This window comes from Nipponia nippon, unplaced genomic scaffold, assembly GCF_047370975.1.
Source record: "Nipponia nippon isolate SJK-2023a ecotype South Korea unplaced genomic scaffold, ASM4737097v1 scaffold_7, whole genome shotgun sequence".
NCBI lineage: Eukaryota > Metazoa > Chordata > Aves > Pelecaniformes > Threskiornithidae > Nipponia > Nipponia nippon.
In genome coordinates, this window is record NW_028262391.1 from 51,917,810 (window position 1) to 51,942,810 (window position 25,001).

Below are 25,001 nucleotides of genomic sequence, written 5' to 3' on the forward strand. Positions count from 1 at the left end.
ATCGAAACTCTTTCGCTGATGGTGTTAGAGTTTTGAAGGTACCCAGAAGCCCAAGTATGGGCCAGCGCTCAGCTGTGCCAGGCAGCGTCCAAGCACAGAACAAAAAGAAACGTGCACAGACACGCACGTACCCGTCCTGCACGATGATCACAGCAGCCCGCTTTCCTTAGAAACCAGGCTAAAGAAACAGGTGGGAATGGGCAAATAAACAACAATTCTTGAGAGATATTAGTCAACCATATAAACTGTAGGACCCAGTGGTCTGGCTGTTGCAAAGGTTTTAGTCAATGCCATGACGAAGAAGAGTCTGAAGTAGGATAATGAAGCATCTTTGGTAGGTACTTCTAGTATTCTCTCCCTGAGTAAGAGAGGCCGTGCAGGAGAGAAGGAGCAAATGCGCCCAGCTGAATAATTTACACATAAAGAATGAAAACTCTCTATCAACACAGGGAATACTCAAGTCTGGTCATGTAGAGCTGCAAATAGTCAGCGTGGAAATGGTGAAGTTGCTCAGAAATGTGATGAAGAAAAAAGGGCTATGAAGGACAGACGCTTTTGGAACGTTATCAAAAAAGACGCGTCTGTAAGACCTGCTGAAGGCTTACCGGAGTAGCAGTAGAAGAATCAGAGGAGAAAAGCGTCGTGGAAATGGGGGGAAAATGTCAAGATGTGTGGCACAGTGTCAAAGGCAACCGACAGAGCTGTAAGCGTTGCTTAAAAGGAGGACTTAAATATTAGCCAGAATGTTTTTTTAGGGAGTGCATGGAAGTGGAAGGGGTTTGAGATGAAAGTGATTGAGAGGAACTCTAGACAGCGACTGTAAGAGCTACGGAGAGGAAACTGCAGTAGAGAGCACATTTTTCCAAAGTGAAAAAGGTTGCTGAAAAAGTAAGAGAAAAGAAAGAGCTGGAGTGTGGGTGTAAGGGATGCTAGGAACCGTTAGCTGTGCGATTCAGATAGGGTTGGAAAGCCCGGGCCACCCCTTTCGTTTTCCCAAAGGCCTTGCCCTTTCCTGTTGTGTACCTGGATACCATATGACTTCAGTGGAAGCTGAGGAGCGAATCCTGCAGTGATTGCTTAATGGAACTGGATCCTCAATGCTTTGAGTTACTATTCTCAAACTTGGAAGAGGAGTAAAGAGAAGTTCAAGAAATTAACTGGCAATCTTCTTTTCCCCTCCTGTCAATTGAGAGCATCCTCAGTGAGATAATGCTCTTTCTGCAGGAACCGGGTGCAGAGGTTCCATTCCCGCTTCACTTTTGCCATAACTTTACAGTATTATTGTATGAATTTTGTTGTCTCTTGGTTTCCCTATATATTCAAAAAAGCATATCTTCTTAACTGCTGTATAGATCTTTTAGAGATTTAATTGATGACTGAGAAGTATTTTTAAAGTCTTGAAAGACAAGGTAGAAGGGAAAATTACACGAAACACATAGATATAATAGACAAAACAGTTATGTTTATAGATGTAAGCGATGAAAGTTTGCCTCTTTAAAAGAGCTGACCTGTCAACTATCTTTTAAATTGATTGTGGAATCCGGGAAAAATCCACTACGACCCTACTGACTGTCTACACGTTGTCATAATTTGTCAAACACGTTGAGGGGTCCTAGGTTGAAACAAATGAAAATGGTATTGCTTTTTCAGTTCTAGGGAATGATACATATAGATCAGGCTAAGAGTCATTAGGAAGGTAGTAGTTATTTATAGTATATGTGTTTAAAAAAAAACCAGTATTGAGTTGAATTCATGAGCAAACTGAAAGGACTGTCCTTGAAGGCCAGCTATGTATGTGCAAAAGATGAGGGAGCAGTTCTTTTTTGGAATGCTGCATGGTACAAAGGTGACTGAAGTCACCTCCTTCCCCCTCCCTTTAGTCAAAGGATTGCTTATATTTGAAAACACTATAAATGGATCTTTTAAATGTTCAGTGCTTTTTCCTGGGAGCCCTGAGAGCTTGATGTTAAGGAGGGAAAGTGATTCTAATCTCAACATGGACTGGGCTGTGCTCTAATTTTATAGACAGTCCCTATTGTCAGAGTGATACTTTCAGTATGTTTTTTCTCCCTATAAATAGACAGTTTCCTTCCAAAGGAAATGAAACTGTTTGAAATAGAGGGATCTGTGTTTCTTTGAAAATCACATGCAATTGTTCTTGTGTTATAAAATAAGAAGAGCCTTTGACAGAATTCCAAATGATTATCTTTAATCTCTGTCTCATGCAGGCATATTAAAATGAACACAAAGCCTTATAAACCCTGAAGTAGGTTATTTAGAATCCAATCTCCCTTCAGGTAAATCACGGTAGCAAAGACTTGGCTGGGCTAGTCAGGATGCACAAGGGATTCCGTCCACTCCCTTATCCACGTTTGGATCAAATGGTAGGCTTGATACCATTCTGAAGTGGCGGGTATGGTCAGCAATACGAAGTATTAACATTATTAAAACTGTTGGGGCGGATTCTCCACTAACATAAACCAGTGTAACTGCATTCAAATGAATGACTTCATGCCAATTTATAGCAGCTCGAGAGTTAGTCTTTAGCGTGGCACTGTACTTCACCATAACTATGCGAATGTACAAAGATATATGGATACTTACAGATACCTTTTAAAGCCTCGCTCTTAGTCAGTAGTTAGTCTTGGTCTATCTGTTTTAAGAACTAAGTTTCCGAGGTCTTTAAGTGGCGTTAATGTTTTAGGCACAATGCTAATCTACCAAAGCAAGTTAGTCCCATGCTTTGTCTAGCGGTCAAAAATGCAGATACTTTGTCTATAGAGAAATGCACTACATAAATGTTATTTATTATTATGCCTATTTTCTTCCCTCTCATGTGAAAATGAATCAGTCTTTTTTCAAAGTCACTCTGCTTATACTTTGCATAAAAATATGGGAAAATATGGATGCACTTTATTTTTTTTTTTAAAGCTGTCTTTAATGGTTTTCATTGAATAAATATTTTGCTTCCATATGTTAAGCTGTATTGAATCCAAGGTAATAGCTTCTTCCTCTAGTTTTGATTTTCTTCTGATGCTCCTTCGTGTTTTCTTTTGTTGCGGATCCCACAGGGCCATCTCCACATAGCCCAGGTTCCTCAAGGCGAGCAAGTCCAAATCACGCAGGACAGTGAGGTGAGCCAAATATTTGGGTGCCCGTGGAGCAGCTGTTGGCAGGAACTCAGGGCCCTGATTCTAAAACCGTGCCTCTGAGACCTGCTGCAATACCCTACAGAGGCCAGTGCGGGTAGAAGCGAGGGTATGTGGTAGAGCCAAGATGAAATGTGCTTTATGGCAGTAAATACAATACGATATTTCTGTCTATGTGTTTTGTTTTGTTTTGTTTTGTTTTGTTTTTCCTTCCCTTGACCAGCCAAGGCAGCTCCGTGTGTGTGTTACACTACTGATTGCTGTATATGGCTGATGGGCTTCGTTGGAAATATAGTACTTAGAGTGTATTATAGGAATAATACAATATTATAAGTGCAAGCTTAGGTGCTTGCACTGCCATTGAGAAATGAAATTATTTCAGTTAGGTTTATGAACTAAATGTGCTCAGAATACTCAGTGTCTTTAATTGTGGGAACTGTTGAACAGGAGTTGGAGAAACCTTCAGACGCCATCTAGTAAAGATATATTGCAGAATGAAGTGAATTTACCTTCCTTACTGATCGAGTAATCTGGCACTGCAGTATTTGCACTTCGTAATTTTTTCCCATAAAAATAGTACAGTAGAATGGAAATTGATAACTCCAGTACTGAACCATCCAATTTTGACTTTTTTTTTTTTTCCCCCCACTCAGGCAAAACAGCCATTAAAGCCAGCTGAATTTACCTGAGCAAGAGTGTTATTGTTGGTTATTTAAGAATTTATAGAGACTCCTGACTGCTAAGACTGCTGTTAGATTTCTTGTGCACTTAGTTTGTTCATATGAAGAAGCAATAGCAAAATAAGGTTAAACATAAATGCAGACTACAATTTTAATCTGTATGATTTCCCTGCAGAGTTTTCTTTACTCAATGTTAAGCATATCTGGCTGTGGGTTAGTTTAATCCATTTCCAAAGTACCCTAAATCACATCTCATAAACCCACTTTTGCTGCAGAGGAATACGGTTAACACAGGGAGCTATTGTAGAATAAATATTATCGTAAATATTATATAAATATTATACTTAAAGGCAGTCTCCTTTGAAGGGCATGTCAGACCTAGAGAGAAATAAGAAAGGATGAAAATGTTCTTGGTCTAAAGGAATGCATGGTGTGCTGTAATAAAGCTGAAGCAGTTCTTGGGTAAAGAGCCACTGCAAAAAATATGATTCAGCAGATACTACGTGTAATTGATCCTGAGGTTCAGGCACGCGCCGCTGTCCGTTGGCTTCCTCCGAAGTTCCCGTATGTAAGACTTTTAAGGACTACATTTGTCTGTGACAGATGAAAACATCTGGTTTTAAATTTATTACAATGTACACAGCTTCACATACGAGGAAGTGCTGCCAGTAAGAGACAATGCAGAAAACATGCAAATCAAAGAACTGGTATTTTTTTCCTCAAAGAAATGTGCTATTTCACTGCAAGTCTCTGCGTTTGGGAAGCTGTTTTTTCTTCATCTAAGTGTACGTTTGAAAAGACATCTCTGAGCACATGAATAAAAACTTCATTTTGTAAAGACACTGCTTTCCTTTTTAGACTTTGTAGCTACCGTTTCCTTTAAAATACTTTACATTATTCAGAATTTTCTGTAATAGATGTAATTCCTGTAATAGAACTATGTCGGTCTTTGGTACCGAATTTGGATAAAATAAAAAAAAATCTGTTAGCACAGGCAGTAACTTTATAACAACAAATAGTAAATAGCACCCTATACATGTAAAAGTGTTATACTGCTAATTCTAGTTTAGTAAGGGTTTGCCTTAAATTTGCAGTTTTATACAAATAAGGAAAAACAGAACTCTTACCTCAAAAGCCATAGAAACGTCGCATAAAAATACCGTACATGATATACTAACTTTCAAAAAGGAAAATATGCTCGTGCTGAAAAACCTCCTTGCTTTTTAGTCTGTTTATCCTCTGTGGTTAAAGTGCTGACCATTGAATTGTAGCTGGATTGCCAAAATAACCCTCGGCAGAATTTCCTAAATTAATAGATTTCCTTAATATTTAAGTTGTTTAATAATGAGATGAGACACAGGCTTTTTTCAGGACAGAGCAACTTTTTAAATTCCAAAGTTGTGTTTATTGTCAATGTTCTTATTTTACAGGGAAACCTGCAGATACATCAAGTTCACGTGGGTCAAGATGGGCAGGTAGGAACAGAACTGAGTCTTAAACAGCAGTTTACTTTGGTCTTTAAAATTAATGTTGCAGTTGGAATGATCTCACACTATTAGTGGCTTTTTTAAAGAGCAAAATCTGTTCTGGTCTTTCTGTTTAAATAAACAACTTGCAAAATGATAAAACGTAAGCTAAGTATTTTATCTGTCGACCCAAAGTATTTGACCAAGCTTATTTCATTCCTCCTGCAAGATACTTCATCCCTGTGTTTTATGCCTTCTTGTCTTTGGCATCTTCACTCTTACATTTACTGACTGGATTGATGATATTGTGTACAGTGGGGGTTTTTTCTCTGTTATCAACTGTCGCTATGGCCAGATGTGGACTGCAGTCTATGCAAACCTAAGAACATTTCTTGCTGGGGTTTAAGCAGCTATTTTTTCATTAGATGGCTGTCTTGGGAGAAACAGTCTTTCACATCTGCTTTTGTTCTTTTTGATAAGATGGCTTTATTACGTGCTTATACATACATGAAGTAAGAAAAAGAAGCTTTTACTTTGAGTGATGAGTCAATAAGTGATTAAATTAGCAGAATTTCCATGTCAGGTGTCAGCAAAATTGCTAACATTTGATCTCAGACACAATTTACTAAATGTTGAGCTATATTAAAGTACCGACAGCACAAAAATATTCCTGTAAGCAGCTTTCTAGCCAGGACACTTGAATAAATCTGTTATGAATGTTTTTGCTCCTGTTGAATATTAATAAGTTCTGAGACATATGGCTGGAACTTGAATACTGCCCTGAATTGAAAAGGCTCAGATCATGAGGGTGCTTGAACTCAAAGGCCTTGAGAAGCTACCAGTACTCTGAACTTTCGACCACATACAGTATTTGTGTGGTGAAGCAATCTAACTTGTATTTAAAAAATAAAAATAAAAACCACTTTAAGTGTTCTTTACTGAGACTTTAATCAGCAGTACTTTTGCAGAAGTGAGACTAGGAAAGGTGATTTTTTGGACACCTTTGTTTTAGTACTACTGTTCTTTTTTCCTTCTTTGTGAAATACTGCTGTCCAAATTACATCTTCTTAAAAGACTGATATTGGGGGGTGTTAAGTCTCTCCGAGAGTGACGTGTAGATTAAGTTGCATTTTTTAAAATTATAGCCTAGTACCGTTATTTTTCCCCTTGAAATATCTATTCATAATAAGTATGCCACAAATTGCATCTCTCTCTCTCAAATAGAACCAAAATGCATAGTTCAAAACGTTGTTGCGAGTTCATGCTGTTTTTAAGGGCAAGGCTTGGATGACTATATTTTCCTGAAACCCCCGATGTTAGGCAGGGGGAGGCGAGTTCTCTCATACAACAGCAGCATTCAGCCCTGTCTCATGCTAAAACAGTCCTGGAGTAAGAAACTGTAAACTCTAGAGTAGTAAAAAACTTCCAAACTCTAAATGCCCGTAAGTGGAGTCTTGCTGATCATCGGAGCGGTTGCATTAGTGCGTGCAGAATAAGGCTACGCTGGAAGAAAGGTGTTTAAACGTATGTGCTTGTAAATGCGTCTACGTGTGTTGGTGCGCGTATGTGGGTACGTGATACGTGTTTGTTGAAGTGTGTGAGAGCACACACGAGCTAGGGAAGAAAAGCATGATTTAATGGATATTTTTGTTTGTTTGTTTTGTTGAAATCAACATCAGCTTATCTATACCATGGCATCTGTACTATTACACAGCATATCCCATTTTCACTGGGGTAATCTTGGTTCCTCAGAGTGGTTGTGGCTGTACATGTGGGTGTAGGAAATCAGTTTAGCATCCAATTTTTGTTTTCTTTTTTTCCCACTAACTGTACTCTGGGCCCTGCTTTTAAACTTTCCTTGAAAACAAATGGTGAAATGCTGTTTTTTTTGGTCGGTTTGTTTTTTTCTTCATGTGCTCAGCTGCATTTTGGTGCAAAAGAGTAACTGCTGTCTCTTCAGAATCAACAGCCAGGCGTTGTCACACGGCAGCTGGCATCTGTGCAAATTTACAGGAACCCTCAAGCTCTTCCAAAACTATTTGCTGCTTAACTATTTTCCAGTGGACCAAAACATAGGAGCAAGCAACTATTCAGGGGATTTTTTTTCTGCAGTGGATACCGAAATCTTCATCAGCAGTTTAAGCCATGTGGGCCTGTTTTGCGCTGAAGTGGATGAGTAGCACTCACATGATTCCTTGCAACAGCTCTGCCCGTCTGCTAGGCGAGGGGGTCGAGAGGAGGTCTGCGGCTCAACGCGCTTCTGCTCATCAGCTGATCTGGGTTAAGCGACCATTTTTTGAGCTATTAGCTCATAAAAATTGCAAAGGAAAATGAGTGAAACTAAACTGTGGTTTAGGACTGGAAGTTGAAACTAATACATTTTCCTTGGCACTTGTAGTGGGATAAGAGCACAAAAACCTGTCATACGATCTGGTTCAGCGGTAATTTAAGTCATAACAATCCAGTAGCTTGCAATCATCTGTACATGACCTGCGATCAAAGACATTTCTGTAGTTTTCCCACCTCTCCATTACTTTTCAGGAGAGTGGCTTTTTCCTCCATGTTCTGATCTCTAATACATGCTGCCAAGGGACACTGAAGAATATTGATAATAAGGAAAGTGAATAACGTGGCACTTCGGAGACTTCAGTTATTGCATATTCTTAGCTGACTAATATATTCTTACTAATGGTACTAGATCTCAGCTTGGCTGCTAAATATTCCCTTTGAAAATTCATCTCGTGCTGCTGTTTTCCACATGTTATTGTACACTTAACAGATGTTAGGTATTCTCTGTTCAGGTGAGGTTTAGTACTGCTGCCAGATGCAGGCTTTCACTGAATCACAAGTAAAAGGTTTACAAGAAGCTGGGACTGCAAAGCATAAAGTTGTTAGCTTCGTATGAACCAAAGCAAAAATGGCATAAATCTACTGTGAAATTTTATCAACGAGATTTCCAAGGCGATAGATACGTTTTAAGCTTTGTAATACGAGTAATAAATACTAGCTTCTCTGCAGAATGCTGCCAGTTGTTGATTTTAACTCCCCCCCCAGTTGTCTGTCCTGGTAGTTGCACTGAATTTAGATTTTGTTTTTCTGGCATCATTGTTCGTGGAACTAACGAAATCATGCCAAAAAGAACGCTGTCTACCTACACATGTGTTCTGTTAGCAGAAGGTTTCGTATTTCAGTGCACGTTTAATAAAAATACCAAACTGCAAAAATAATTAGACTTGATATTAACTAACACTTGAAGCCATGAACCAGTGGGAATTTTTTTTGGACTTTGCATTTTATACGTACGAATTACCAGAAGTTTTCTAATTTGTCTCTTTCTTTCCTCTGATTACCTGCCCTCCTTTCTCCCTAACTCCATCCTTTTCTCCCTTCGAGCTTCAGCGTTCCGCATCCCGGGAGGCGTTCCATGTGTCCTGCACCAGACGTGCTGACGTAGCGCCACAGTGTTCAGGAATATGCGTGGGGTAGAAAGAGGCAAACCAGGACAATTTCAGTAGTTCAACATTCCTTGATTCTGCATTTTAGACGTTCTGGTTTGTACATCCTCACAGCCAGTGTTTCTCCCATTTAGAAATTAATTAAAATGACACCAGGCAAATGGTCTTCAACTAATAGCCTTAGTTCTTAAATTGAAAAGTTAATGCACTTTAAAATCTAAAATATGATCATATGTATTCCTGGAGAGCTGACAATTTGTTCTGCTCAATGAACAAAAAATTAATAAGAGTTAGCAGCATTTAGTTCACTTAGTATCTGTAGGTAAGTTAGAAGAAGCAGGAGAATCCAGAACAAACAGCATGTACGATAGGTTTAGCAGAAAAAAGCCAGCCAGTGTAAATTGCTTTTGTAGTATCAGTCGTCTTACTGTGTGCATAGGAAATAAACGTGCAGAATTGCTTCTGCTACATTCCATTTTTCAAAAAGAAACTTGGCATCGTATATAGTTGTAGACACAGAGTGTCGTCCAGGTAAGTTTGTAATCAAAGCGGTGCGGTGAGACCCAGCCGTAACTGTTGGGTTACGTATACGGAGAGGGAGGGGTCACATTAATAACACGTTTTTCTGCTGCTCAGTGAGGTATTTGTATGGAGCAGTGAGTGCATTATCTTTTTCCGAACTTCTATCCTGACCTTGCTGCTGTGGGCTTTATGGGAGCTCTGAGGTCTAGGAGAGTTCAGATAGAGGGCTGAGGAGGTAGCTTACCAAGTAAGCTCCAGAAAAGCATCCTCATCTGCGTAATGATCGTATAAGAGTATACGGATCTGTGATCAGAAAAGATATTCTTGGAAAATTGCCGTGGTGATGGAGAAAATATGTCAGACTTCAGTGCTGCGAAGTAGCAGCTAGCTGCTCTTGGGCCTGAAAGGTTAGAATAGAGACGTGTGTGAGAAATGGATCAGCGAGAGTTTGTCTTTAACGTCCTCGGGAGGAGTATGAATCTGATGTCTTGTTCAGATCTGTTTTCAATACGCGTAGCACACCCTGCAATACAGCTCAGAAGGAGATATGACCTCATCACCGATGTTTGAAACATCTGTCCTGGTGCTGTACTCTGCTGTAGTCTGAAGTGAAGGGCAAGCTGTGAAATCGTAGAGGAATGGAAAAGGGGGAGAAATGGTTCCAAATGTTCAGGGGAAAAAAACCTCTTCTAGTGATTCCACGTAATAGCCAGTGAATCTTACTTGTGAACGGGTCAGAGTAAGATGAAAGTCGGTTTGTTTGTGGAGGAAATTATTTACAAACCTGTGGGACAGTCTTAAAGCAACTCTGTTAACATCTAGGTTTTGTATCTCTGTTTACCTCCCTGATCGTTATTGAGATATTCACACCTCGCTTTCCAGTGAGGGCACCACATTTTTTTAAGGTCCAACTTAATCCATAACTCCAGCATGATTTTCAGTTATACAAACAAAAATGTGTTGACATATTAACTCAGCTTCTGCTCGCTTTAATGCGTTTCGCAGATGTCGTTTTATTGGGAAAGAAACTGTTTAATATAGTTTCTGAATATGCATTTTAATTGCCTTTCCTAAGCCTTTGGAATAGATACTGCGGCTTCTATTAATATTAGCAACTTCAGTAAGAATAATATATTATCCAAAGCAGAGGAAAGAACCATCTTCCACAGTTCTTAATTTTCATCTAATGCATCTAATTAAATAGTTCTACATTTAAAAATACTGAAATCCTTTATTCACGTTTTTTCCGTCACGAATTAATACGGCGTAGGAGCTTTTTTCCCGTACCTAATTTTTAAGCAGTAGAGGGCAGTAGTATTAAGATGATTGTCAGGTACTTTCTCGGTGAAAGCTTGAAGAAATGAGGAGGAAATTTGAACTGCAAGAGATGTGCTGCTCCGACATCAACCTTGTGAACTGTCGTACCGTGGGGACAGAGACACGTTCGCAGCGTGAGTCTTTCTGCATGCGTTGCTGCCATAGGGTCTGTGTGTGCACGGGTGTGTAAACGAGAGAAGGGAAGAAGACCTTAACTTCTGCGCCAGCTGCTGTCGTAGATTGAAAAGGCTTTTTCTTGTTTCAGCACATCTGCTTTGAATAATATGCACGGAGAAACAAGCAGGATTGTTAGGATAAAAACAACAAAATTAAAAACCTAATATAGTACAGCTGGAACTTAAAACTGCTCGTATGGTTTTGAAAAAAAAAATATTATTTCTAACTGATACTTCTTCAATAATAGGTTGTACTGAAGTCTTGCAAGTCTGCTCTATTTTTAGGAGCAAAAATGAAGAGAATAGTTCTGAAACAAAAAGTGCTTTATGCAAATTTTACATAGAAGCACAATGTATTCATGGATAAAGTAGGATTGCTTAAAATACTTAAGTGTGAGCACTTTAATTACCTCCCCCCCCAAGATAGTCCTTTGTGCACTTACGCTCTTTAATGTGGCATTCCATAGAAGAGGTGTTCTCCACTTTGACTGTTCCTCAAAGGAGATCATCAAAAATACTCACCATACTTTTTAGTTCTGAAAGCTTAATTTGCTAGAGAAAGTAGTATTTTAGCAACTTAAAATTGAGAAATTTAGTTTTAAAGCAGTTAAGTGTATTAAAACTTACAAATATTGATTAAAAAAAAAAGCTTGGGGAGAAAAACCTGCTACTCAGGTGATCAGTAACATACAAAATATCTCTAGAAAAATTAATACCATAAAAATAACAGTAACATATTTGTGTTATTAAGTATGAGTAACTAAAATAGTAGCTGTAATAAACTATGTTAGGTGTAGTTTACCTGCAGAATTTAAAATGCATTTGTAGGTTTGCACGTACTTTGGAATTGTAAGGCAGGGTAAGACGCTGTCCAGTCGGATAGCAACGGATCTCCAGCGGTCCTTGTTGTCCTCATTCTCTATAGGATTCCAGAAACAAATCTCTGCAAATTGTTTACTCCAGGTTATTGTATCTGACGACAGAACACCAGAATTCTTCTACCCCGATATGAGGAGACAGTACTCGGGGAAAATGCCGTCCTTCAGTGGCAGTCAGCAAAGCTTCACAAAATAGGGAAAAAAACATAGAAGGGGGACTGCTGCTTGAGAGACATTGATGGGAAAATACATTCTCGGTAGTTACAGAAAGCAAAACGAGTTCTGATATTTAATTGAAAATGTCATATGGTTTTTACTACATCACATAATTTATCCACTTTTGGGGAAAATGACGAGTGATTTAGAAGGTCAGCAGGCCTTGCTCTATAAATGAGTTAACATTTTTGAAAAACCCCTGTTTTGCAAATTCAGGGATTCTGTATTCTTTGGTTAAGACTGAAATTCCAATGCAGTTATGGTGACAGGACCATTTGTTTCCATGGCTGTGCCACGGAGCTGGGGGAGCCTTCTGCCTTTCAGCCGTCCGGGAGAGCCAGAAAGCGAATGCACTTCTTCATGCCAGTGAGGAGATGTCCTGCTTCTTCGTCTCTAACGTACCTCTGTCCCTGTTAATTATCTGAAATTTCAGAAATGAGTCACGGGATGATTAAGTTCACGAATCGGTACGGAAAGCTCTAGCAGATATTGAAAGCCACCATGACTGGAAAGTAGTTTCAAATTTATTCTTACAGTTTTAAGTTGTAAAATATTTTCTTTGTTTTCTTTAAAGAACGGGAACCTGAATATTTTGCTAGCACAGTTTTTAATCTTCTGTACTTAACAAGTGATTAAGAGGGGTTTTTAAAATTCTTTTTACATTTCAGATAAAGAAAAAAGGCAGGAGTCTTTTAATTTTTTTTTTTTTTTTTAATTTTAATGAGAGTTTCACTGCATTAACCTGACCACATCCAGTAATTTTCGTCACTTTTTTCTATTGCTTAAAGATGTATTGTAACTCTTTTCTTAAACTAAGATTTGCTTGTACAGGGTGGGAGGGACGACCCTGGCGAGTTTTGAGCAGTGTACAAAAAAGCGTACCTAGTTGCTGCTATTTGTACCAGTCTTCTCCTTCACCTCGCTGAGATTTAAGTTGTTTTTCTTTCCATCGTGCTGTCTCCACTTTCTTGCTCATGCGTGGTGCACGCTGCTGGGAAGGCAGTAAAAAGATCTTTTGCACCAGCGAGTCCGTGGTATCGCATCCCTGCAGACGTTGTTGGGTCAGAAGTTTCATTTACAAACTGGCTGCTGTTAGGTTGGTTTCTGTGCTATTTTCTGCCAGAAGATAGCGCTTTATTTTATGGAGAAACCCAGCTACGTCCGTGTCTGATACCTCACCAAGAACAATATCCTGAACTGGGTCAAGAGGAAAAACTTTTTTCCAGCAGCGTGGCCCGTTCTCAAATGTAGTAATTGTTACACCTGACTGCCATCAGTACTTCAACATTTTCCACTCTAAGACATGTTTATTCCTGCATTTTCTTCTCCAGGATGTAGCAGGTATACATTGGCACTCCCTTGAAGTACTTTAGCCCTCTTGAAATTCGACGTTATTTCATTCATCCTGATGGATAAATATTTCCCCATTTTCAGAGTGCTTAGCAGGGACTTCTAGAGCCTCTGCCTCTTTTCCGTACGTTATTGAAGTTCACATGAAATCGGTGGAAGAAAAGACAAAATGATCCTGGCCCTGGTGTGTGAAGTAAATGTACAATTCTGCTTTTTAGGGGTTTTTGCTTGGTTGTGGCAAGTAGTAGTGGCACCATTTCCCAGGCTTTTCAGTACTTAACTAGAATTAGCTATCTAAATGCCATGCTGCTAAGAAAAAATAATAGCTTAGACGAATTGACTTTCTTTGCGATATCTCCAGCTATTGAAAAGAATCTTTCATTGGCCAGTCGCTGATCCTGGACGCTGGGTTAACTCAGTCTCTTTTAATCAGTCTTGAGTAGGGCCTGATTAAAGGAGTCTTTGCAAAATTAGCAAATGTTTTTGCATTTTCTTCTCTCAACTTTAAAGCAGCCTTTATAGGATGATGAAATAAAAGGCAGCATCTTTGTGTAAGTGTGGGATGCGCAAGCAGGAACTGTTACACATTTGTGCCCTTAGTGCACAAATGAACTGATCTGACGTGTGGTGAAGTTTTCATGTAAATGCAATAGAGGGTGGAAAGAGCACTTTATGGTGCTTTCAGATAAGTGTATCCAAATAGATTTTACATGTGGGAAAGGAAGGAAACAAGGAAGAAAGAAACAGGCTTAACTAAGTTTATCAGGAGTGGAAGAAAGGAATTGCTGCTTTGGAGATAAAGCAAATATTACGTCGTTTTTGTGTACTTAAGGCTTGGTGTGTAGTTATTTATATGTTGTAGTCTATCAAAGGTCATTAATTGTTGTTGTTAATCTGCAGTTCAGCACCTGGTTTGAAACATGAGCTTAGGAGAGCGTGGGCGCGTCTGCCCTCTGCTCTCTGCCCCCAGTGAAGTTCACCAACGCCCATCGGGTCCGTAGTACTGCTCTGAGGCTAATAAAGCCATTTTCGGTTCACCATTTGGTAAAAGGACAAGCCTCTTCAGTCCACAGCGCTTCTTGAAAAATGCTCAACTTACTTTTGAATTCCTCATCAGCCGCTTCGTGGTTGTTATTTGCTGGCATTTGCTCTGCTTTTTTATGTGAAGTCCTTGATCTTGTCTTGTGGGCAGCCGTAATCGCGATGCCTGTACTTTTATTGTGCTAATGCCTTGTCTTATCCAGGATCTTAGTGTAGCACCTAAGAGATAACATGTAAGAAAGTTTGCAGTTGCCTTTCAAGTCAACTTGTTTAAGAATTTTTTCCCCATCTCCTAATTATCATTAATTACCGTACCTCAGCAGCCACACAGTGTTTTGTCTTGTGTTTTTTTTGTCTTTTCTAATTTGGGACCCACCTTACCTTTATATGCTTAAAAAAAAAAAATCTCTGCTGAAGGCAAAGTAAACAGAGTCTCCGGCAGCAAAATCTCTCATATTTATGGCATTTTTTTGGTCACTTCAGCTTTTGGCAAAGTGTAACAATAAAGAAATAGCTTCCCATTAATAACAGAGGATTCAAATTTGACCCTGCTTTCATGCTTCATTTCAGTGACGCAGGTAAAGATTTGTTTTGGGAGCAAACAGTAAATTCCAGCAGATACTTGGCTGTAAGCACATAATATAATGTCTGTGTTTTAAACATAAGAGTTTTTCCCTAGCGCTTCTCAAGATTTAGACATTATGTCACGCAACTATTTTTGTCTTCCGTTCAGAAGTCGCAGTTCCCCATACAAAGTCTCTCCTAAAGACCTGCAGAGCCTTGCGCTGTTACCTTTCTCGCATCACGACCCTGGTGGTTTTTCTTTGGCTTGCTGATCAAAAGTAGTGAAAGGTACAGAGATATGTTAAAATCGGCCGTTATTTTAATACTGATATGTATTAGGATTTTTTTTTTTTAAATTACTTGTTCCCATTTGTAAAAATGTTCTGCCTGGTGGAAAGAATTAATAAAGGTGATTTGTTAATCTCTTACAGGTGCTTTCTTTGATTACAGTCCCTGAGCAACAGAGTCCATAGAGTCATCTGTGGTGGTTGTAAAGCAAGGCTGTTTAATGAAGGTTTTGGAAAAGGATAATATTTTCTGTCATCTTTTTTTATTTTTCTCCTAAGAGGGTGGGTTGTTCCATTAAAATTCCATTCAAGCAGACAGGAGCATTTATAATGCTCCAAAGAATATGTTCTCTATTTTGGAGTATATTATGTTCTTTATTCACCCAAATCTTGTTTTAATATTGCTGTAAACTTAATAAGAAGAGATGAGATATGAAGTGATAGTCTTTTAAATATAAGGAAAAATAATTTTCTCCACCTTCATAGAAGGCATAGGTCTAAGCTGTCTCTTATTAGAGATTTTGGTAATAAAAATCTCTGCTTGTAGAATAGCAGTCATCACAAAGCTATCTTGCTGTGCTAATCTAGAGAAATCATTTCTTTTTTGTTTTGTTTATTTTTTTTAGTGCTCTTCATTTATGATTTTTCTCATCATGTGATATGAGCCCTGCTTTTATGCTGCAGATTTGCCCTTATCCCCCATCCCTGTTCTACTTTGTATGCTCTAATAGTTCCATGCTTGGTTATTTTAAATATTAGGGATGCCTCTAGCATCATGTGCGTGTTCAGGAATCACTGTCCCACATTCCAAATTCCAGCCCAAGAAGGATTTTGGGAATGGTTGGTACAATTGGACTGTCGAAGCCCATGATGGGTTGATAATGGATGAATTATAATGCTAATATCCTTGGCTGGATACCAGCTACTTGCTGCTGGCAGACCCTGATGATTGCTTAGCCGTTCATCCTGGAGAGACCTCGTTTCATCCTGATGAAAAACAAAACAAGAGGCTGCATGTCTACGTGTTGTCAGGTTACTGAATGGCAAGTGTAGAGTTCAGGCCATTAACATAATTAATCTTGCCATTAGGTGAAGCGCAACAGTAGATCTTGGTGACTTAAATCTGTTTCCAGATTTCCATATTGTCTGCCTAGGTTAAATGATCAATGGGACTTTGTGGTTTTTCCCAAACGGTGGTCATGACTTTGGAAATCTGGTGTGTGTGTGGAGCTGGGAAACGGCTCCCCTTTTTCGTCTCCTCCGCATTACAGCAATTGCTTTTTGCCAAGTTTGGTCACAAAAGCTATCCCTTTTAAAAAGTAAACCACAGTGGCTCGATTGCAAATGAAGAATGAGCTTATCTTCTTTAGAAGAAAACCTGTGGGATTTATACAGAGTTTTCAGGGTTTTAACAAGATAATGTTTACACATGGTGAGATTTGACCAGTTGATTGACTTTTATGTCTGTTTTTCATGTATTTAATCCTTTCCATAGTTCAAATTTCAGTCCGATTTTCCAGAATCCTTAAAATAATTCAAACTAGCTGGGCGAATATCTAATAAATTGAAGAAGGCTGATCAAAGAGCATAATTTTGTGATTTGTATGCTGACTGGGAAAAAAACATACGGGATGCCGTATAGTTCAGTGTATTTTTTAATCGTTAATGTGTGTTACTATTTCAAGCGCATACATTAAAAAAAGCTACAAGATGACCACTTTTGCTTATTTTAGACATTGAAATCCCACATCAACAGCACAGTTTTCAGTTCTGATCTCAGATGCTATTTTAATTAGCTGAGATATAGTCACTTTAGTCAAAGTACATCTCTGTATTACTGTGAGTAACATTTGGAAAGTATGTTTGGAAGATCATCCGCTGTAGCTTGCCTTAGCCATTTCTTTAGTGTTCTGCGAACAAAGTTCTTTTGTGCGCAATAAGTACTTGAAATTATAAACTTGCTTCATTTTATTTGATCCAGTCTGCTGGGATTAATTGTTGTATACTGGCTCCATCAATTATTCAGCTAGAGCTATCAGTTCCTGACGGGTCTGGAAGCAAAAAGCAGTACTGCTTTAGACGCAGATATTCTTTTTCTTTGATAGAAACTCTGGGCTCCAACCAGGGTTGAGCGATGAATGAATCTGTTTTATAAATTGCTTCATTTTTTTACAACTATTTTTATTCCTGAAATATGTCATTCCGTGCTTCTGGAATGTTGCTAAATATTTGTGTTAAACAGCAGAAGTGTTACAGAGTTCACCAGGAGGAAGTGTTAGATTTAAGTTGTTTATCGTGTTAGCGTGATTTTCTAGTTAACTGTTTTGTTATAGGTGGCTCCTAACGACACTGAGGATGAGGTATCTTGGTCCCACTGTAGGGACACAGAAGAAGCACCGTCTTCAAATCCAGCCCATCTTACACCTAGTTTGTGTATGGTTTCCAAGACTCGCTCTGTCGGTACTACCGTGTTGACTCCAAACCTAGGTCAGTTCATGGGTTTCATTGGTAAAGACGCTGAGGGTTGCAGAAATTGCTGTAACGCATCAAATTCAGTCAGAGGCAAAATGTCAGTGGTGCCAGTAAATAAGTAGATGTAACAGTTAGCAGTGAAAAAATAGTGATCAGCACTTTTGAAATTCCAGAACCGTGTTGTGAGATTTTTGGGGTTTGTTTTTCTTTTAGCAGAAGGCAGGTATTACAGCATTTCACTTAAATAACTGTAGGAAGCCAATAGTGTGCAGTTCAAGGATAGGACATCTGCTATGCCGTAAGGATGACCAAAGGAGACATGCGCGTAGAGAGGAGAAAGCAGTAAGACAGACCGCACTAGAGGCCGTGCTCTGAGAAACGAGTGAGTTTGTTTCAACAGTGGCACGGTGACTTTTGTTGTTGACTTTGGTGAGATCATGTTTTCCTTCAAGATAAGTTGGTTTTGTAATAGGTCAGTATGTAAAAAAGACCTTGTCAGATGGTAGAAATGGGTTGTAAGCGTGTAGAAAAGAGAACGTGTCCCAGCGTTGCATACAGAGGTATGCCAAAAGCCAAGAGTGAAGATAAAGTTTTCGCCTATGATATTCACTGTCTCGCACAGCCGTGTGCTAACGGGTTGCCTTTTGGTGTGAACCCAGGTTGTGAGTCTCCTAAAGGAATGACTCTTCTGTCTGTATGTCTGTGCCCTACCAGAGACCAGGATGCTGATCTTCAAAGGTGTATGGTAAAATACCAAGTGATTTTACTTTTTGGGGTGTATTTTTCGTTGTCGATGGTCGTATGTCAGAGGGACGCTATCTGAAACCTGAAGAAAGGAGTGATCAGTCAATCATCTGTTCTGAATTAAACGAAATATGACTTAGACTTGCATAATGGGAATGGAACTGTTAAAAACATTTGTCGTTGGCCTAATTCTTTTCCAAGTGATACTAACAGTTTTACTGTTATTTGGAGGCCGTTTAGTTCAACACTGAGTTCTTAACAACAACGAAAAACCACTCATGGGTTTCATGAGTGTGTTGCATGACCCTTTATTTAAGTATATACTTAAAAGCCCCAAACACGAGGACCAGATGCTCCTTCTTCCATGGAGACTTTCCAAATTAAGATGATTCTCATTTGAGGCCATGTACGTTATCTGGAGTAGATACGTAGTAGTTGAGGAAATCCAGGATTCTGAATGATTGACCTAGAAATGGGTAGATACAACTGTTCAGGGAGCACTTTCTTCTGTTCTTGTAGAAAATATCATTAGGTAAGGGCATTTATTAGGTACATCGGTTGCAAATGTCTTCATTAGAAATGCTCCTTTCCTTTGGGAAAATTTAATTTAGATCACTTTCTTTGAAGAACACAAGTCGTGGCTTACCAATATCTGTGACTTTCTAGAATTACTTCGCTGCAGATACACAGATGCTTTAGTTTTCTATACAGTGAATAGTGTATTTTTCATTATTATGGGACGAAAGTGGAATATATTTGGAGACTGCTGCCAAACTTGATTTTTTTTAAAAATGTGTCACTGACCTGTAGAATAGCAGAATTTTATCTCACTGATGATAGTGTAGATCGAGACTGACTCGGTTAATGAAAAAGGAGCGGCACCCTTACAGAGTCAGGACATCTGATTTCAGAATTGGGCCCTCTTTTTCTGTGAACGTCCCTTTTTTTTTTTTAATAGTAACACAACACATTTAATAGCTTGCAACACTGCTAGAAGCCGCAGTTAAATATCACTAAATTTTAAACGTCCTTCTCACCGTACAGTAATTCCGTGTCACTTGATTTTCTGGAAGGCTCTGATGAAAACTCGCAGCAAAGCTAACAGTCAGAGGAATAAAAGAATTCCTAGAATGTTGCAAAATAGCTGCCCGAATGGACAGTCGTACTGCTCTTGATCTCGCTGCCAGCAGCAGCAGCACGAGCGCATTAACATCAGCCTCTCGGTTCCTGTCGCGCTTCTCCGCGCGCAGTCGCGCTGCAGGGAGCCCTCAGCGAAGTCAGGGCTTTGCTGGCTTTGGTCAAGGCTGGTGATCCGGGGTACCGACCGAAGTACCGACATTCCATGTTTTTAACATAGCCTTAATCTTATTTCTTATTCCGTTACATCCAACTAAGCCAGATTGTTTCATAAGTATTTATTGTCTGTTTTATAGTTTTTCTCCTGCCTGAAATACTAAGCTTTTCCTTTCAGCCTCTATCTAAAATCTATATAAATTGTGAACTTACAACAGTGCAGTCCTGCTTCTCGGACTTTGTCAATACTGACTGAGAGAGATTTTGACCTTCCTCATTGTTTCCCTCCTTAAGTAATTGAAATTTGTAGACAAATCTATAGTTTTTCCTCTTCAGGATTTCTGTAATGAAAAACTCCCATCCTTTTAACTGTGGACTAGTGCATAATTGTAAAAAAAGGGTAGTATAGTTCATAAAGAAAACCAATGCTATTCGAGTGATCCCTTGAAAGTGAATAGTCTCTCTTTAAATCCGTTTTGCTTAGACCAGGAAAACACAACGGACAAGGTGGGGGTTTTCCCCAGCTCCGGTTCTGTCATGGCACATGGCACCCAGCAGCTCTTACTCCGAGCATTTGCAAGCACTAACGATCCGGAAAAGAACTTAAAAGTCACAGACTTCAGCCACTGCGGTTAATTGGTTTGTTTTTTATTAGTCAGACCTTGATGTCAGTACAAGAACTGACATTTATTTTGAATTTTTTCTAAATCCAGACAAATGCCATATTAATTCCAAATGTTGAATTTGTCGAGAATTGCATTTTCCATTTCAAGTAAAACATTTTATTAAAATGATAAATTGATTTGGCGTCTGTTTGCATTTTTACTGTAATTATTATTAAAGCAGAAAGTGCAAAATGTTTGAATGAAATAAAAACCCTTGCTTTTTTCAACCCGACTGAGTGCAAAAATCAAAAGCTAAAAAATCCCCAGGCTTTCTCTTTCCTGATTTGGAACGGTATTTGGTGCAGTGAGAAAAACTGCAATATAAGAAGTAGTAAAAGTAGGGAAATATGGGAGTAAAAACACACACAAAAATTAGCTCATTTTGCGGTATTCAAACCGAGATATGTCAAAATGAAATGTTTTCGTGAGGGGAAAAATGAAAGTAAAAATTATTTTCAGTGTTAAAAAATAATAAAAAAATCCAGTCTGCCTTAGAATCATCTTTTTAAAGAGTATGAACTCGCACAGCAATAATAATGATAGCTGCCTCCTGTGAGGCTACGACGTATTTAGTTTTATGGTCTGTTAAGTTTTACGGTGCGTATGACACTATCTCCTTTGCTGTTGGTAGCATCTCACTGGCAGGAAGGATTCGTGCAGGCTGTATAAGCAGCAAGAGCTCGTGTTTAAGAAGAGTTGTCTGTGTTCAGTTTTACTAACGTCTGTGGTCCTTATTCCTGTGAAATTAGGAACGGGTACCTATGCAGGTTCTCTCGAGCGTGTGGCCGGCGGAGCAATGTTGCAGGTGCTGTGGAGTTGAAGCCCCAGAAGACAGCGGCAGTGACGTTGCAGTTGTGGCCATGCTCAGCGTGATGCTGTGGCATTGAGTTTGCCATGCATTCTTGGAGAAAATGACTTTGAAATGAAGTTTTTTCCTTCATATCCGTATTTGTTACGGACAGCGCAAAAGTCTGTAGCTAGGAGAATTGTTTTGAGAATAGCTACTTTAAAAAGGAAAAAATTTGGAGGAACAGTTCCCATATGCCTCTCTCAGCAAAGCCTGTTATTGCAATACTGTCGGGGAACGATGGTGTCGTAGCCAGCGCAGTAGTTACAAAATACAAACTTTAAATTATTTTCTCTGACCAATAGATGCTGCGAGGAATTAAAAGAGCAGTTTAAAGGCGTAATTTGGTAGCTGTGTGCTTTCTCAGAAAGACTGTATATGCTGTAAAGGAAATCTACCGTTGAACAAAAATATTTTGTTTCAGTGAACAAAGTTTTACAATCTAATAATAAAAAAAGAGCTACAGGGCAAGGTTAACAACAGAGTGGTGTTCTGGAGACATTCGCATTCCTCAGCAACGTAGATGATTCTGGCTGGGATATTTTTGCAAGCACATAAACCACGCTTCCTACGCGTTGTTATGAAACTTCACCTCAAGTGTGAATGAGTCACGGTTGAGACCAGCCCTCATTCCTGATCAAAGAAAATTGCGCTCCCTCCATTAGAAAATATATAGGAAATATGTAACGCAAATATGTAACATACATATATCATAACACACACACATATATATATGGGTATAAGAGAATTTGGTTATATGAATTGCACCTATGTCATCTGGATAGCAAAGAAGTTTGTTGTCATGTAGCAGCTTGCAGCACTGATGGGTTTGTTTTGATACTGAACACGGCCAGCACATCAGTTACTGAGGCTTTTCAGTGTTAATTATTTCCTTCATCTTCATATACGTTGGTAGACACTAGGGAACATTTCTTCTAAAATCTCTGTTTTAAATCGTGGAAGAGATGTAACATGTCTTTTAAGCGATAACGTTGCATTGTAGCCTCAAAAATATGAGTCGAACAAAGACCTCGATGAAATGGAGGACCCAGATGCCTTTTTAAAGTGAGGTTGGACTAGATGCATCCCCTTAAAAAAGCACAGGCCTTATTTTTATGTTTTGGTATCGGTGTTGATAGGTAACAGGGAACCTTTGCTTTGGAGAGTATGGCCTTGACAGAAGACAGCTCTTCGACGTGCACAGTTTTTGCACAGACTTCTCTGGCACTGGGATATTGTATTCTATGTGAGCTGTCAATTTAAAGTTGCTTTAGAATTACTTTGATTCTGGAGAGTTTTCCCTGTGGAAAAACAGGCATGGATCTTCCGTTCTCAGGATTATATAGCACTATCTTAAAAATTAGCTTAAATAAAAGCTTCATTTTTGTCCGGTTCTTTGAAGCCTTTTTGAGCTGCTCTTTTTAGGTCAAAAAGTAGACTTTCTCTACTCTCCTACATTTTATTTACAATAGTCATCCATATGTCTAATCAGGGGCTTGTTTCTCCCTCAGGATAGTCTTTGGCATCTTTTTTCTTCAGTTGCTCCAGGAAGAGTTTGGCTCCTTAAGAATCTTCTTATTTTGGCTGTGCTTTGGTTTCCCCTGGTCTCTGTTCTCATAGCCCCATCAAAGGCTGCCTTCCCGGCTCCTGGCTGGCCTGACGTTCCTTCTTGGTTGTGCTTTTTGCTGAAACTTCACAAATGTACTGCGCTAGGGCCTTTGAAATATGCTCGTGCCACTTTTCTGTGACTGGTTTCAAAGACCTAACAGCCTTTCTCAAATTCAGAGTGATTTGGGCAACTCGGTCCCTGGGGTTCCGTAGTGACTGCCAGGTAAAACTCCAGCTTGATCGCTGTCCGGCTTCCAGCTCTTTTATCCCAGTGCGGGCAGCAGCACAAAGGTTCTGGCACAACACCATAAATGTGATCTCAAATGATGACTTCATGTAAAAAATCACAACCTTTGAGCGTGAGTGGTAATTCAGATCAGAAAATAGAAGGGAGTGCCACTTTTTTTTTTTTCCCCCCCCTTCTCATTTTCTGCACGGTGGTTTGATATTCCCGTCTTAGTGTCATTTCAATTGAGTCACTTGAAACGGCTTTCTTCATCAATATAATCTTTTTCATTATAAATCAGTCCTGTCAATGTTATGATGTATATCTTATATAGTCAGTCCTTCCTCCGTGGCCTTTCTCGGTAGCAACGCGAGAGCTCTAAAATACTTATTTCAGGAAAAAACTTCATTGCGCCAGGTCGTCGTGCTCTCACCAGCAAGGTGCAGTGTTAGGGACAGCTCCTTTAAAAGCTGAGTTTTTGAGACAAAATACATGTAAAGGGTTGCGAAGGTTATATTGTTATTTTGCATAGCCAACCTGGAACAGGATATATAATTAAAAAAAAAAAAACAAACACCACAAATGCGCACGTGCAGTCTTTCAAAAATCTCATGTGATCGCTGAATTCCATGTGGTACGAGGCATAAAAAGAAAATAGAAGGATATCCTCAGTGGGAGAACGGAGGATGTAAAATACACCTCAGAGGTGAAATTTGCTAGGTGTACAGGAAAGTTTAAACAGGCATGGGGTGAGTAGAGCAAAAAGGAATACGGTTGGACAGTAATAGCTGGTTTTGACACATTTGAGGCGCTTAACAATTTTCTTTCAACTCTGTAAGAGGAAGGTAACTGTGAAATTGGATCGAAGAAATTGGAACAGTGCTGCATTCCGGTAAGATCTGAAACACAGGGGAGAGATGCGTTTTTACCTTCTAAGAGAGAAGGTGCTAAAAGTGGTTGAAATCATAGAAAACCTGGTGACCAACCAAAGTCTCAAGAACCATTTTTTCAGTTTTGAAGGCTTTTTTTAACTGTTTCTGTGAGAAGAGATCAGATTGTGATAGCAATCTGATGGAAGAGCCTCAGAAGCAAAATGCTTCTTAAAGCAGTAGAATTTCTCCATCAAAGCAACCCGCTTGGTTTGTGGTAAAAACGATGGATGCGGCTCTGCTGCTGGGGGCGTGAGGAAGAATACAAACTGCTACAGGAGAAGAAGCCTGCAGCCTCACACCACGTGGATCATAGAGCTGGAGTCTAGCAGAAATATATGCGTTAAAAATTTTGTTCAATCAAGCAGCTCTTCCTCCTCATGAGGACAGGAGGGTCGTAACAACAGCCCATAAAAAGCATGATTATATTTTTATTTGCGTTTTAATCTTTTTGAAAGAGGAGGTTTTCTCAGATTATCATTTGAGTTCAGTTCAACACCAGAGATGCTCTGTTTAAAATTACAGCGTGGTTTTGATAGCACAGAGCAGTGATGGCCAATAGACAGCCCAGGGGGACAATTTGGCCTGCCAGAAGTATTTATTGACTGGATGCATGGTCATTGCAGCAGTCTCGCCTGTATTTGTATGCTAGAAAAATCTCTTTTGAGTCTCGGCAGCACTGTCACTATATTTGGATATGTACTCAGCTGGGAGGAAAGGCGATAAATAATACGCTGGAGTTTGACCGTGGTCAGTAGAGCTTGAGTACTGGAAAGGGCCCCATGGAGAAGGCAGAGGATGGCGTGTGGCTTGAAGCGAAGTCGTTTGGGTGGTGGGTCAGTTCGCGCACTGGGGGAGGACTGGGAGCAGAAGAGGAGAGGGTGATGTCTGGAGGTAGGGTGGGCCTGGGCAGAAGGAAGAGCGAGGGCCGGGAGGAGGAGCGAAGGAGCACTGCTCTGCTGTGGTTTCTCGACGTGCGGCTTGTGTTGGGCTGGACAGATCCAGGGCTAGTAAGTGTGGGAGGAGAGGAGCTGGGCGTCCGGAATAGTGGATTTCAGAAGAGGCAGTATAGCTGAGTTTAAAGTTTAAAAAAGAGATGAGAAAGAAATCTCAACG

General features: G+C 39.5%; 1 protein-coding gene across 7 annotated transcripts in view; it reads left to right on the forward strand.

Annotated features, from left to right (window-relative positions):
- BANP (BTG3 associated nuclear protein) overlaps positions 1-25,001 on the forward strand; it is a 155,042-nt gene that overhangs the window by 80,558 nt on the left and 49,483 nt on the right. For all 7 annotated transcript variants that reach the window (XM_087739724.1, XM_087739727.1, XM_087739728.1 and 4 more), the window contains 2 exons: positions 3,072-3,134; positions 5,260-5,304. In XM_087739724.1, coding sequence (XP_087595850.1) covers positions 3,072-3,134; positions 5,260-5,304 — 108 coding nt within the window. The remainder of the gene's footprint in view (positions 1-3,071; positions 3,135-5,259; positions 5,305-25,001) is intronic.